Raw genomic sequence first — 16,011 nt, forward strand, 5'->3', positions numbered from 1 at the left:
TATGTCCAAAATGCCCCCCATCCTCTCTCACCCAGTTTCTAGGCACTGTTGTTGGGGGGGGGGTGGGATTAGGACAGAGAAACATGCATTTACTCACTGTGTTAGCAGGTACCCTATCTCCCTCAGGAGTCCAGGCCAGACAATGTAGTCCTCTAGGCTTTCTCCCTGGCTATATCACCAGGGTCAAGGGCTGCTGGAGTCCAATCCCACCTTGCACTCAAATGCTAATGGCTTCTCTGGTTCCTTGCTGTGTCCTTGCTCACTGGGCATCTGCACCTTCCACACAGATCCATGGCATGCTTCCTCCTCCCAGAGAATCTCGACTGCATTTTTCTCTCCAATTGTCTCCTAAGAATGTACTTTCTCCACTGTTTTAAAATTATTTTCCCCTATCCTAAAGCAGTATGCTCTTGACCTATTCCAGCATCTTGGAATCTCTTCTTAAGTAAATAATTTCTGAAATATCAGGTTTCCATATATCTACAGCAGAACTCCCATTTTGTAAGTGTCAATTCAGTAAAATATTTGTACATGCAAAATAAAGAATAATGTCCTTAGAATAAAACAGTAACATAACCATGAATGCAGTAGTTGTCTAATATTTATTATGCTAGACAATTAAATCATTATAAAAGTTAAAACATTATGTTCTTTTCAGGTAGTTGTGTTTAGGGACCAATCTATCTCAATTACTGAAAGAAATTCTGCTGAATTATCATTTTAGTTTGCAAATGCAGTTAATTTATGTATACTTTAGATTACAGTATCTGAAAGTATCATGGAGAAAAATGCTTACCATTCCTACATAGAATAGTAGAAATGATCGCTTTGCTAAAGGTTTGACTACTATATGTAAATGTAAAACTAAAGCTGACAATCCCTACTTTGGACTCAATAAAAAATTTTGTTCTTGAATACTAAGGTCATTTGCTTAAATACAGAAAGATATCTATTTTTTTTCAAATGGATAAAAAACTACAGAAAAAACTATTTTATTCACAAAGTTTTGAGGTGATTTAAACTCAAACCAACACTTTTTGTATTTTACTGGATCAAAAATGGAGGAAATTGCTTTTTAAGTTGGTAACTCTATTCAGTTTATTGAAAAGAACATTTAGTCTTAAGGATTAAAATTAAATAAATTTCTGTAACAATGATGTGTGAATGTACTCTGTTCCCATTTGTGAGTTGAAGCTAACATATTCCCTGGAGGGAAGTGCTTGTACCAGAGTGGCAGAGTGGGGGTAGAGAATGGATTCTGCACTAATTGAAATATCTTTAATTATGCTCTACTCAAAATTTCGTAGCTAAATTTTGTATCATTTAACTCCCAATATTTTGTATTAATTTTATGCATATTTAAATGCAACTGGTATATATATCATTCTTATGATTTCACTAATATTATTAGATAGGACATGAAAAAAATAATTCCATTAAAAAACTAAGTCTCTAACAGACAAGGTAGCATTCAAATGTAGGAAAGAGATAAAGCTGGAAATCAGATGATTTATTTGAGACATCCTCCTTTATGACTGTAATAACTTATTTTTTTGCTTTTCGAATACTTCTTATTCATTGTGAAGTGAGATTAATTTCTAGTGGAGGTAGGCCTACAATTTACTAGGTAGGCCAAGTATAACAGGAATAAAATAATTATAGATTCTGTATCTTAAGTGTAGATAAATGACACAAAGCAGATGACATCTACTAGACAATATAATAAGCACTTTATAATTATATAAAACATTCTATTCATACACATGGAATAGCTTACTGTTATGTTTATCATTTTATAAGTCTAGAGTGAAAAATATTTATAGAAATAGAACTTTCTACTTCCATGTGATATGAAAATTGACAAGTCACATAATATTTCTAGGAAGATATTCAAAAGCAACCAATTTAATCACTTGTTATGAAATCATATTTTGAAAAATTTTTGAGGAACAAAGTATTCCTAAGCAACATTGTTTGATGGAATATAAACACGCTTTTGGGTTGTTGTTGTTGTGTTGTTCTTTGTACCTTAATATCTTGTTAAGGTACTTTACCTTTTTTTAACTTTAAAATTTTATTATTTAGAAAAAGTATTTGGAAAATAGAGCAAGAGAGAGAGAGGGAGAGAGAGAGAGAGAGAGAGAGAGAGAGAGAGAGAGAGAGAGAAGTGATAGGAAGAGAATTTCCTTCTGCTGGTTCATTCCCCAGATATATACGACGTCCTGGAGTAAGGTGGAGGTAGGCTGGAGCAAGGAGCCAAGGTCTCAATCCAGTTGCCTGCATTGTGGCATGGATCCAAGGATTTGAGTTAATAGAACAGAAATCTACAATATAAGGAAAGTTGGGACTTTAACGCAGGCACTACAATAAGGAATGTGGGCATTCCAAATGACAGCTGGGCTAAACAACCCACAGTAAGTACATTTTAGAATGTAGATGAGTTCATTATAAATCAACAGTATTGTTGGATAAGAAGAGAGATATGAAAAGGCTGGAAAGGAGACAACAAATGGCTTACTTTAAGGAGAGGAAAAATGTGAAGGTGTGGGAGAAGACAGAAATGAGATGATGTAAGAAATGATGTTGAAATAACTCTAGGATGTGCCTAATTCTGATTAACTCACGTATGTAGGCAGATTATAATGTCATAGTGGCCTTGGAATCAATCCTTATCCACTTAGAAAGCTATGGCAGTCCTCTGTACTTCCTACTTCAGTGGAGATTGAAGTCAAACATAAGGTGGCTAAGATGAGACACAGATGCAGACTTGCCTTTTTTTCAATTAAATTGATTTCTTTTCTTTATAAGGAATTAGATTGTCAGGGTCACAGAAAATGTATGATAACTACTACAACACAATTATCATCAATTATCAAGCTAATATGATATTAATACAAAGATAATAGAACCAATGTAGTTCTAAGATATAATTCTTTTTTTTTTTTTTTTTTTTTTGACAGGCAGAGTGGATAGTGAGGGAGAGAGACAGAGAGAAAGGTCTTCCTTTTTGCCGTTGGTTCACCCTCCAATGGCCGCTGGGGCCGGCGCATCTCGCTGATCTGAAGTCAGGAGCCAGGTGCTTTTCCTGGTCTCCCATGCGGGTGCAGGGCCCAAACACTTGGGCCATCCTCCACTGCTTTCCCGGGCCATAGTAGAGAGCTGGCCTGGAAGAGGGGCAACCGGGATAGAATCCGGCGCCCAGACCGGGACTAGAACCCGGTGTGCCGGCGCCGCAAGGCAGAGGATTAGCCTATTAAGCCACGGCGCCGGCCTCTAAGATATAATTCTAAAAATATAATAATTCCCTCCCTCTTTTGTCCATCCAGCAGCTTCCTTTTTCTTTCTCTCTTCCTTCCTCCTTCCCTCCTTCCCTCCCTCCCTTCTTTCCTTCCTTCCTTTCTGCTTCTATTTCTTTCTCTAATACTCTCTCTTACTTCTTCCTTCCTTCCTTCCCTCCTTCCTTCCTTTTATTCCTTCCTTCTTTTCTCCGTCTCTCCCTCCCTTCCTTCCTTTCTATTTCCTAAATGCAGGACATCATCAACCTTCAATAGAAATGTGATACATAAGCTCAAAATTGGAAATCTTGAAAGACAATACAACCTCATATCTAAATCACTGAATTAATGTTAGAGATAATTTTAAAGTGAAATTTTTGCACCTACGTTAAAGGAACACAATTTGTGACAACTAGGGGAAGGCTCTCATTATCAAGGGTGTAATTTCTTCATAGAGTAACCATGACCAGACCATGAAGTTTTTTTGTAGTTCATTTTGTGGCAGAACTAATTGGCACAGAATGCAACACTTTTTCCATTTATAAAAGATCTAAATGTAACATAACAATAAGTTTAATACTGAAGAATTCTGATTATCTACAAGGTAAATGGAAAATAAGTTTGATTGTGTTTGGATGTAGTTAGTTAGCTGTGCTCTTTCATTTTTAGAAAAATTTTCCAGGTAGGATCTTATTATCCATAGAAACTGAAATCACATATGTGAAAAATATTACCAATGACACGACAAAAGTGACAAAGTCAGGACTAAACTTTGGTTTGTATGACACTTTTCATGACTTCCAATTATAATTTAATCAATCACTGTAGTGTGTACTGATTTATTCTAACATTTATTGATCAACAAGAATAATGAGAGATTATTGAAAGAAACTTTGGTTCAAAATAGATAAGTATTTTCAACATTAAGTGTAAACACTTAGTTAGTATTTATATTGTGTTCCAGGGACTGTGTCAGATCACTTTTGATACAATCTCACCAATTTTTCAGTACAGCTTTTGGAAAGATTCATGGTTTTATTTTATAAACATTTTTAAGGCAAAAAAATTAGATTGCTTACAATGTACAAGACAATTTTAAATTTGTAATTCTTGGCTATTTTGTATTCTTGAATAATAGCACTGGTTATGTCTTAAGGTTTATTATGTTTGTTTAAATTGTAAAATCTAGTATATAGCATCAACTATGTAGAGAGACCAGGAGATTCTAGTTTTTTTACATGCCTGCATCTTGAGAAGACTCCTAATTATATTCTGAAATTAAACTGAATTTGATTAGATTTTGAATAATTTCAGGACGATGATATTTTAATAGAAATATCATCAATAATTTTCATTATCACAAAGATAAATTTATGATCAATTTCAAATTAACAGACAAATAGAAGTTAGTGACAAATTACTCAATGAAATACAGGACAAATTATGAACCTGTGATAATATTGGACATTTGAAAATATTACTATCACAAGTGGGTATGCCTATACAATATACTTGAAATTTATATGAATAGTTTCTAAGACTACACATATTTGGTAACCCTAAGTTCTCTTCTCTCCCAGAGGAGGGCTGCAGGGTCTAATGGTACATGTAATTACATTGTGCACCTTCATTTGATTCTTCAATTCATATAATATTCACTTACCTATAGATTTAAGCCATGTATATTTTATCTTCATTTACTTTGTGCTCTTTAGTGATTGATTGTAAACTCAATACAAAGAAAATGGATACCATTCTTCAAGGCATTTATCCTCTTAGAAAATGCACAAAGATGGGCACATTTACCAAGTACTTTATCATGATGTTGAATGAAATTATTAGTTTGCTCCATGTGACATCGATGGCATTTTGTTGTTTATGAGCTACATGTTTGCAGTGTTAAGAGTTGTCTTGCACAATATGGCTCTAAAGATATCTATATGAGTTCATTAAATATGCATGGCTTAAGACATTGTGCAAAAAAAAAAAAATGACCTAGATGAAAGATCTCTGTGAGTGAGATCCCAGCAGAAAGAACGGGCCATCAAGGAAGGAGGTACCTTTCTCTGAAGGGAGGAGAGAACTTCTACTTTGACTACGGCCTTGTCTAAATAAGATTGAAGTCGGTGAACTCAAGAGGCTTCCATAGCCTTGGCAGCTCATAACAAGACCCTCAGGTGATTACTGACATCATAAATAAGAGTGTCAATTGTTAAATCAACAACAGGAGTCACTGTGCAACTACTCCCCCTGTAGGATCTCTGTCCTTAATGTGTTGTACTATGTGAATTAATAGTATAACTAGTACTCAAACAGTACTCTACACTTTGTGTTTCAGTGTTGGTGCAAACTGTTGAAATCCTTTCTTAGTGTATGCTAAGTTTATCTTCTGTATATAAAGATAATTGAAAATGAATCTTGATGAAGAATGGCATAGGGGAGGGAGTGGGAGATGCGATGGTTGCGGGGGGAGGGAGTTTACTGGGGGAAAAGCCACTACATTCCAAAAGTTGTACTTTGGAAATTTATATTTATTAAATAAAAGTTTAAAAATATGCATGGCTTGCCCTAGAGTAGTTTCACTAAATCAAAATTTGGGTGTCAGAATTTATGAAGTCTTTTGGAAACTAGGATTTATTCAGAATAATAATAACAGGAAAATTCATGCTAATAAATTGATATGATATGACAAAGAGAAAAGTTTATGGTATATGTAAAGTATGCTAAATATTTTGTCACATATTTTATATATTATATATTATGTATATTAAATATACATATTATATATTCATATTCCTTACAACATATACATATAATATATATATTCATATTCCTTACAACAATAACAGGGACACTGTTATTAACATTTTAAAAGGGATAAACTCATATGAAAAAATGCTATATTATACCATCAAAGCAAACCACTATAAATGTAAAAGTTGAAATTCAAAATTATATTTGCTTTCAGAAAGATCACCTAAAGTATTCAACTTGAGAATTTTTCTGTTGCAGCAGTTGGTAATAATAGGATAAAAGAGGTTTATTGGTACAAACTAAAAAAAAGTCAGAGATTTGTTTTTTAAAAAAAATAAAATTTTTAATTTATTTTTTATTTTTTTTCAGAGATTTGAAAATATTCTTGTAAATTTACATTGACAGAAATGAATAGCTTTAATTTATTTATTAATTGTGTAAAAGTTGGAGAAGAATGCATATTTAGGTTTTTATGATTTTTTGTGACAAACATGGTGAAAGAGTATATTCTTTCATAGAGATATTCTTTAGGACCAGAAAATAAAATATTATTTTTAATTCTACTGTAGAAGAGATTTCTGGGTAAGGTTTGAGGTGGCCTGGGGTAAAGATCCAAGAATAAAATGTTACAGCTTTTTGGTTTCCCGATCATTCTTTTATAAATAAAAAGAATGAGGATATTTTATCTTACAACTTTAGTAAACTCATAAGGAGACATCTAGAAAATGAGGAGCAATCCTTGAAGAAAGAACTTCTCAGAACTTTATAGCAGACAGGAAAATAAATAGAAAGCATATTAGTTATATGAAGGTATATTTAAAAAAGGCTTAACCTGTTGAAGTGAAATGGACACTGTGGGAAACAGTGACTTGATCAGCTCTTGTCCTGACTGTTTATGTACAATATAGTACTTTATCCATTTTAGTATTTTTTTTTGTTCTAGTATTATTGGTTGAACTCTGTAATTAACACAATTATTCTTAGGTGTTTAAATTTTAACTGAAAAGTGATCCCTGTTAAATATAAAACTGGAAATAAGAGAGGGAGGAGATGTACAATTTGGGACATGCTCAATCGGACTTGCCCCAAATGGTGGAGTTAGAAACGTGCCAGGGGATTCCAATACAATCCCATCAAGGTGGCATGTACCAATACCATCTCACTAGTCCAAGTGATCAACTTCAGTTCACAATTGATCACACTGATAGGTATAAGAGTCAAAGGGATCACACAAACAAGACTAGTGTCTGCTAATACTAACTGACAGAATCAAAAGGGAGAGAATGATCCAGCATGGGAAGCAGGATACACAGCAGACTCATAGAATGACAGATGTACTAAATAGCACTCTGGCTTCAGAATCAGCCCTTAAGGCATTCAGATCTGGCTGAAGAGCCCGTGAGAGTATTTTAGGCATGGAAAGCCAAGACACTCTGGCAAAAAAAAAAAAAAAAAAAAAAAAAAAAAAAAAAAAAAAAAAAAAAAACCTAAATGAAAGATCTCTGCAACTGAGATCCCAGTGGAAAGAACGGTCCATCAAAGAAGGAGGTACCTTTCTCTGAAGGGAGGAGAGCTCTTCCACTTTGACTATGACCCTGTCTGAATAAGATCGAAGTCGGTGAACTCAAAAGGCTTCCATAGCCTTGGCAACTCATGACTAGAGCCTAGGGAGATTACTGACACCATAAACAAGAGTGTCAAATTATTAAGTCAACAACAGGAGTCACTATGCACTTACTTCTCATGTGGGGTCTGTCCTTAATGTGTTGTCCAATGTGAAGTAATGCTATAACTAGTACTGAAAAAGTATTTTACACTTTGTGTTTCTATGTGGGTGCAAACTGAAGCAATCTTTACTTAATATATACTAAATCGATCTTCTGCATATAACGATAATTGAAAATGAATCTTGATGTGAATGGAATGGGAGAGGGAGCAGGAGATGGGTGGGTTTGAGTGGGAGGAAAATTATGGGGGAAGAAAAAGCCATTGCAATCCATTAATCCATAAACTGTACTTTGGAAATTTATATTTACTAAATAAGTAAAAAAAAAAGATTCCAAAAAAACAAAACAAAACAAAAAAGGCTAAAGGGAAGAATACTCCTCAGTGAGTTAATATAAAGAAATAGGCCGAATTGAAATCTGAAAAGAGTCCTTCATAGTTTTATTTTATTTTATTTTATTTTTTACAGGCAGAGTGGACAGTGAGAGACAGAGACAGAGGATGCCGTTGGTTCACCCTCCAATGGCCACCACAGCCAGCATGCTAAGGCTGGCGCACTGCGGTGATCCGAAGGCAGGAGCCAGGTGCCTCCCCTGGTCTTCCATGGGGTGCAGGGCCCAAGTACTTGGGCCATCCTCCACTGCACTCCTGGGCCATAGCAGAGAGCTGGACTGGAAGAGGGGAAACTGGGACAGAATCCGGCGCCCCGACCAGGACTAGAACCTGGTGTGCTGGCGCCGCTAGGCGGAGGATTAGCCTGTTGAGCCACGGCACCCGCTCATTCATGGTTTTATATATTTGACTGTATTTTCCAAAATTTATTGAAATTCAATTATCTTCAATTTTGGCAAATGGGCTGTAGTAATATCTATTATTGTATGTTACGGAAATATAAAAGCAAACTGTTTAACAATTTAGTGGATTTTAAGAGACAATGATTCTCATATTAAAAATTTGATTTTTAAGTTGAATATATAAAATAATTACATCAAAATTGTATAAATATTATTAAAAACAGATATATTATCTTAAAAATGCCTTAATGTAAAGACTGCAGGCTTTCTACCACACTTCAGTTATAGTCCTCTGTCTGAGTTTGTCTTCACTTTATAAAGTCCAGTTGGAGAGTCTGAAAGCCTTTGAAGCTATAACTACACTTCCCTGATTTCTATCACAGGCTTTGATAGCTTGTGTTAGAGGATTTTGTGTCGTGTGTCAGGGTCTCATTTCCAATACAGCATGCCACGCTTGAGTATCTGGGATTATTTGCCACTTAGAACACCCTGCAAGTCCAAGCATACCTTTCCATCCCCATGTTTCTCAGGAGCAGCAAGGACTCTGCCTGCTTTCCTCACCACTTGCCTAGAGTGGCAGGTGCATGTGGGGCATGAGCGCGGCCATGGTGTGGCCAGGCCAGGCCCGGCCCGGCGGGCTCCGCATGCGCAGCTGCCCCCGGGCGCCCCCGCCCGAGCTGCGAGGAATGGAACCACGCGGAGCCAAGTAAGATGGCACCCAGAGGAAGTAAGATGGGCGGAATCCAAAGTTGTTTACCACTAAAACCAATTGGCTGCGCAACATCAGGGGAGGTAACAAAACTAGTAACAAGTGTATAGACATAGGGCTAGTCCTATAGAAATCCCCCATAAGGTGATTTTTTAAGTGATTGGTTGGCCCTTAGCCCTGCCCCAATGACTCTGCAGTTTTGTGCTATAAAAGGTACTATTATGCAAAAAGTAAATGAGTCCTTGCTAGACTTGGCTCCCCGCTGCGTCTGATTGTCTCCGGGATAGGGAGGCTGGGGAACGGGCGAGCGGCGCACTTACCTTTCCTCGGACCCAGTCCATCCTTGTACGGGTGGACTAAGACCCAACAGGTGCACACGGAACAAATGGCTATTTCAAGTGCCACAGGGAGAGAGCCATGGGAGGTGGAGCAAGAAGAGTTCAGAAACTCCAGAAGAGCAGTGGTTTCAAGACAGAAACATTTGAGGACAGCAGCTCCAGAGGTTAGGTGAAGCCTTCAACCCCGCCACTCAGGGCAGGAGGCCTCGGCCCCCTGTTCTGTCTGGTGAGCCCTTGGGTCTGTCTTTTACTGTGGCCTGAACTCCACCTTTTTCTCTAGGAATCTACTCAGTGTGGAAACCAAGCTGGAGAAGTTTAAAAAAATAAATAAAAAGGTAGACTTTGAATGAATGCTCCATGGGTGTTGAAGTTATTTCCCACTGCACACCTGAACTATGACTTTGCTGGCCAGGGACAGACTTAGAACCTTCCTGTAGACTAGTTCAAATGGACTTTGTGCTAAATGAAAAATTTATTATGTTGCATAATAAAAGAATAGACAACAGGGAACTCAAGAGCCATAGCAACACAGAAGGAAATGCTAAGAATATTAGTGCCAAGCAAATACCTTCAACATCCACATGAAATGCCACACTGTGAGACAATTTGCCTGGCCCCTCCTCACCCCACACCACCTCCTGTGGTCCCCAAAGCTGTTTTTGTGGTCTCAGCAACCTGGAAATCTGTTTATCTATTTATCTGTTTTCCACTAGACTCTTCTGTTTTCTACTTTCAGATTTAAAAAAAAAAAAACAAACAAAAACAAACAAACAAACAAACAAAAAAACCTCTCTTCAGCTATTTCTACTGCCCAATGTGTCTTTTTGACAATAACTTTACCATTTTAAACCTTAATGTGTTTCACACGGAAAAACTAATAATGATTTGTGTGGAAAAGGCTACAGACAATAAAGTTGTATTATTACCATGAAACAAATTGTATAAATATTATTAAAAACAGATATATTATCTTAAAAATGCCTTAATGGTAAGGAAATTAGACAAAAAGTATAATATACATAGCAAATATTCTTTTAAAATAATGAATGGACAAGATATATGTCTTTTGTCAATTTATAGGGTTAACATGATATTCAATATCATTTTTTCAACTGTGAGTGCTATTAAGTGAAAGTGTTTTGTAGTGTATGTATTTTTAGAGCTCAGATGGTTTTTGAAAATAAATTCAAATTTATGAAAGTAGTTTAAAGGAAAAATACTCCTAGAGGAGAGAAAAGCAATCAAAAAGTCTAACTTCATAACCTTTATTTAAATAAAAATATGACTTCCATCATGCCATTAATTCACTATCTTCTCCTTTCTTTTTTATCTTTCTCTATATTTAGTGCTTTGAATGAATTGTTATGAAAAATAACACTAATGAAAATCTATAAAATATAGTACAACACATGATAATGTTTAGTCGATTTCTGAAAAACAAATCAAAAGCATTATGGTGAAAAATTAGCCAATTATTGTGTTATCTTAATTCTTATTTCTCTTATTAGAGTCTTATTGAAAGCAGAAAACTACTCTTCTGAACAACAAAAAACAATTCTAATGAGTAAAAAATTGAAGGATAGCCAAAAAATTTTAACTTGACATTCATTTACAAAGCAGGGATACAGGTTAAAATTGCCACAACATATTTTATGGATTGAATATATATCAAAAGTCCATTTGAGCAGCCTTAAGACTAATAGAAAAAGGCTAATATTTATTACTTAATAAAAATCATTAAATATGATACATTTGAATTCTTCTCCTCCAAAGCTAATTTAAAACAATTTGTGGTAATTTCCTTTAAACAATTAAATAATTAATTTGATTGGTGAAAAATACTTCACAAATTAGAGGCTCACATGAGATTTAATAATATTCAGAACTCTAGAATCTACAATGGTATTGGCAACTGTTATACATTGAGTGCTGTTACCTTATCGCCTTCAGAAAATGTGATGCCATCTACAGCTCTTTTCCAAGTTATTTCTGGAATAGGCTCCCCTTCTGCTTCACAGATGAGTGTAACATGGCCATTCTCATATGTAGTTTCATTTTGAAGTCGTATGATGTGAGGCTGTACTGTAAAGAATATATACATTACTCAATCCGTATTGTAGGAAATATTTTTTGTCAGAAATAAGGGATAGAACACATAGGAGTACATGCTGTAATAGTATGTGATAAATTAAATTTGTAGCAACTACTATGGTATGGCTTTCTCTGTAAGTGTGACAAGAGAGTTTCAAAGTAAAGGAGAAAAAATATTTAGAAAACAATGCTGACCTATTATCAATTTAAAGACAATTTGAATTGCTTAGAAGCCAACGGAATAATTATAAATATTTTCATAATTTTTCCATTGTAAACATCAAGTTATTATTTTCTTCCTCTCTCTGAAAGGCATATAATTAATTTTTAAAGGTGCATGTATTTTCTATGTATGTATAATATACATCTTCTGTAATTGAACTTACATTACTATATTTTACATCAAATTAACTCTTTTTATTATTATATATAACAGAAAACATGTTTTCTAATTTAAATTAATATGTTTCATAAGATTACATAAAAAGATCTTTATTTTTTAAATTCTATATTATTCATTAATGCCTAGTATTATCTTATATACTACTTAATTTACAGGTTTAGGCAAAAAGTGGATAAAAGCCAGCACTAATTATTTCAGTAAAAGTGAAGGCTTTCTTTTGTAATCTGTCAACACAATCATCCATGGAATAAAAGTATAAGTTGGTTGTAGATGCATGGATTGATCTGGAGTTTCTATTCTATACCATTGGTCTACGAGTCTGTTTTTGTACCTGTACCAGGCTGTTTTAGAAAACTTAAAAACAGTGTTGGAGATTTATGGGATACTATAAAGTGATCCAACAGATGGGTCTTAGGAGTTCCTGTAGATATGAAAGAGAGAATGGCCTAGAAGGCCTACTTAGTGAAATAATTACAGAAAACTTCCCAGTTTGGAGAAAGAAAGGAACACTCAAGGGGAGGAAGCACATAGAACTCCTAAAGATATGAACAGAAAAGATTTTCACCATGACACATTGTAGTCAAACTTTCCACAGTAAAAGATAAAGAAAAACTTGTCATGGGACTCCAAATCCCATTAAGATTGGTGGTAAAAATGTTATCTTAATTGTTAAAGTGATCATATTAAGTGTTAAAGTGAACATATAAATATGATTAAGTGTTAAAGTGATAATAGGATCAATTGTCTGGTAATAATAATAGATAGAATTAAAAAGGAGAGAATGTTCCAACATAGGAAACAGTCTACACAGCACTCACAGAATGACAATCACTTTACGTAACACTCTGACCTCAGCTCTTAAGGCTTCGTGGTCTTGCTGAAAATTCCATAAGAGCGTTTCAGGCATGGAAAGTCAAGATAATGTGGCAAAAAATGTTCTTCATGAAGGATCTCTATGAGACCTCAGCAGAAAGAATTGGCCATCAAAGAAGGATGCACTTTTCTCCAAAGGGAGAAGAGAACTTCCACTTTGCTCATGGCCTTGTCTAAATACTGATAGAGTTTGTGGACTCAAAATTCTTCAAGCCTAGGCAGCTAATGTCAAAAGTCTCAGGTGGTCACTAACGTCATACATAAGTGTTAATTGTTAATTAACAACAAAGGTCACAGTGCACTAACTCCACATGCAGGACCCCTGTTCTCTATGAGCTATATTATGAAAATAAACTATAGAACTAGTTCCCAAATCACAAAATTTCTGGGAACAAATGAAGGTGACAATACATCATATCAAAACTTATGGGATATAGGAAAAGCAGTGTTAAGAGGGAGGTTTATAACAATCAGTGAAATGAAGAACTGTTTTTTTGAAAAAAATAAACAAAATTGATACACCAATGATCCAACTAGCTGAATAAAAGATGGAGAAGATGCAAATCAATAACATTAGAGATGAAAAAAAATGTAACACCAGTTATCACAGAAATAAAAAGAATTATTAGGAATTACTACAAAGAACTGTATGCCAACAAATTGGGAAACCTATAAGCAAGGAATAGATTTCCACACACATGCAATCTACCAAAATTGAGTCATGAAGACATAGAAAACCTAAACAGACCAATCACCAAGACAGAGATTGAATCAATAATAAAGACTTTCTGAAAAAAGAAAAGCCCAGGACCAGATGGCTTCACTGCTGAATTCTACCACATATTTAAAGAACTAATTCCAATTCTCAAACTATTCAAAACAATTGAAAAGGAAGGAGTCCTCCCAAAACTCATCCCATGAAGCCTAAATTACCTTAATTCTTTAGTCAGAAAAATATATAACAGAGAAAGAGAAATATAGACCAATATCCTTGATGAACATAGATGCAAAAATCCTCAGCAAAATATTAGCTAATTGAATCCAACCACACATCAGAAAGATCATTCACCCACACTATGTGGGATTTACCCCTGGTATGCAGGATGGTTCAATATTCACAGATCAATAAATGTTACACATCCCACTAACAAACTGAAAAGCAAAAACCATACAGTTATCCCAAGAGATGCAGAGAAAGCATTTGATAAAAGAAAACATAATTTTATGATGAAACCTTAAACAAACTGGTTTTAGAGAAACATTTCTCAACACAGCCAGCATCCTATTGAATGTCTAAGATCCAGTACCAGACAAGGATGCCCACTTTCACCATTGCTATTTAATATAGTCCAGGAAGTTTTAGCCAGGGCCATTAGACATAGAAATTAAAGGGATACAAATCGGAAAGGAAAAAAATCACACACTATCTGCATTTGCAGATGACATGTTCCTACATGCTGGGGAGCAAAAAGACTACATTAAGAGACTTTCAGAACTCATAGAAGAGTTTGGTAATGTTGTAGGTTATAAAAGCATTGTACAAAAATCAATAGCCTTATCTACCAACACAATACTTTGGATCAGAAATAATTTTCAAGATTAGTTCTGTTCATAATAGCTCCAAAAAATCAAATACATTAGAGTAAATTTAAACAAGGGTGTGAAAGATCTTTACGATGAAAATTACAAAACACTAAAGAAAGAAATAGAAGAAATCATTAAACAAAAAACTCTCCCATGTTCATGGATTGGAAGAATAAACATCATCAAAATGATCATACTACAAAAGACAATTTATAGAGTCAATGCAATTCCAAACAAAATACCAATGACATTATTTCCAGGTTTAGAAAAGAGATGCTAAAATTCATATGGAGACCACGGATAGCTAAAGCCACCATACACAACAAGAACAAAGCTAGAGGCATAGCAATTCCTGATTTCAAGATGAAATGTTTCTTTTTCATATCTAACTTTATTTGAGTATTTTCAATTTTTCTTTAATATTCTGGCTAGAGGTTTATCTATTTTATTTGTCTTCTCAACAAACCAATTTCTAGTTTTGTTGATTTTTTATTCCTTAGTTTCAATTTCATTTATTTCTGCTCTGATCCTTAATACTTCTTGCCTCCTGCTGATTTGTGGTTTGGTTTCTTCTTGTATTAATAGGTTTTCAAGATGTATCATTAGGCCTTTAACTTGAAACATTTCTCTCTCTGTGTGTGTGTCTTGCTTTTATTTAATAAATACAAATTTAATAGGTTCAACTTTAGGAAATAGTGGTTCTTCCCTCCATATTTGTCCCTCCAACTCCCTCCCATCCCACCTCCTACTCCCTCTCCCATCCCATTCTTCATTAAGATTAATTTTTAATAATCTTTAGATACAGAAGACCAACTCTTTACTAAATAAAGATTTCAACAGTTTGCACCTACACAGACAAAGTATAAAGTACTGTTTGAAGACAGTTTTACTGTTAATTTTCAATGTACAACTCATTAAGGATAGAGATACTAAATGGGGAGTAAGTGCAAAGTGACTACTGTTGTTGATTTAACAATTGACACTCTTATTTTATGATGTCAGTGATCACTCAAGGCTCTTGTCATGAGACTGTCAAGGCTATGGAAGTCTTTTGAGCAAAACAAACTCTTTCAGTATTTTTTGCCATAAGCAAAGTGGAAGCTCTCTCCTCCCTTCAGAGAAAAGTACATCCATCTTTGATGGTCCCTTCTTTCCACTAGGATCTCACTCACAGAGATCTTTCATGTAGATAATTTTTGCCACAGTGGCTTGGCTTTCCATGCTTGTAATGCTCTCACAGCCTTTCAGCCAGATCCAGGTCTGATTCTGAGGTCAGAGTGCTGTTCAGGACATTTGTTATTATATGAATCTTCTGTGTAGCCTGCTCCCCATGTTGAATCATTCTCTCCTTTTTAATTCTATCTATTGTTATTACCAGACATTTCTCTTTTTTAATGTGAGCATTTAATGCTATAAACTTTCCTCTTACTATTGCTTTTGCTGTATCTTTACTGATTTGGTGTCT

The 16,011-nt window shown here is 34.9% G+C and overlaps 1 protein-coding gene across 1 annotated transcript in view; it reads right to left on the minus strand.

Moving 5' to 3' along the window:
- NCAM2 (neural cell adhesion molecule 2) overlaps nt 1-16,011 on the minus strand; it is a 576,480-nt gene that overhangs the window by 194,783 nt on the left and 365,686 nt on the right. Inside the window, exon 8 of the mRNA XM_062180124.1 lies at nt 11,532-11,677. Coding sequence (XP_062036108.1) covers nt 11,532-11,677 — 146 coding nt within the window. The remainder of the gene's footprint in view (nt 1-11,531; nt 11,678-16,011) is intronic.

The sequence above is a fragment of the Lepus europaeus genome, chromosome 2, assembly GCF_033115175.1.
Source record: "Lepus europaeus isolate LE1 chromosome 2, mLepTim1.pri, whole genome shotgun sequence".
In the NCBI taxonomy this organism is placed as follows: Eukaryota; Metazoa; Chordata; class Mammalia; order Lagomorpha; family Leporidae; genus Lepus; species Lepus europaeus.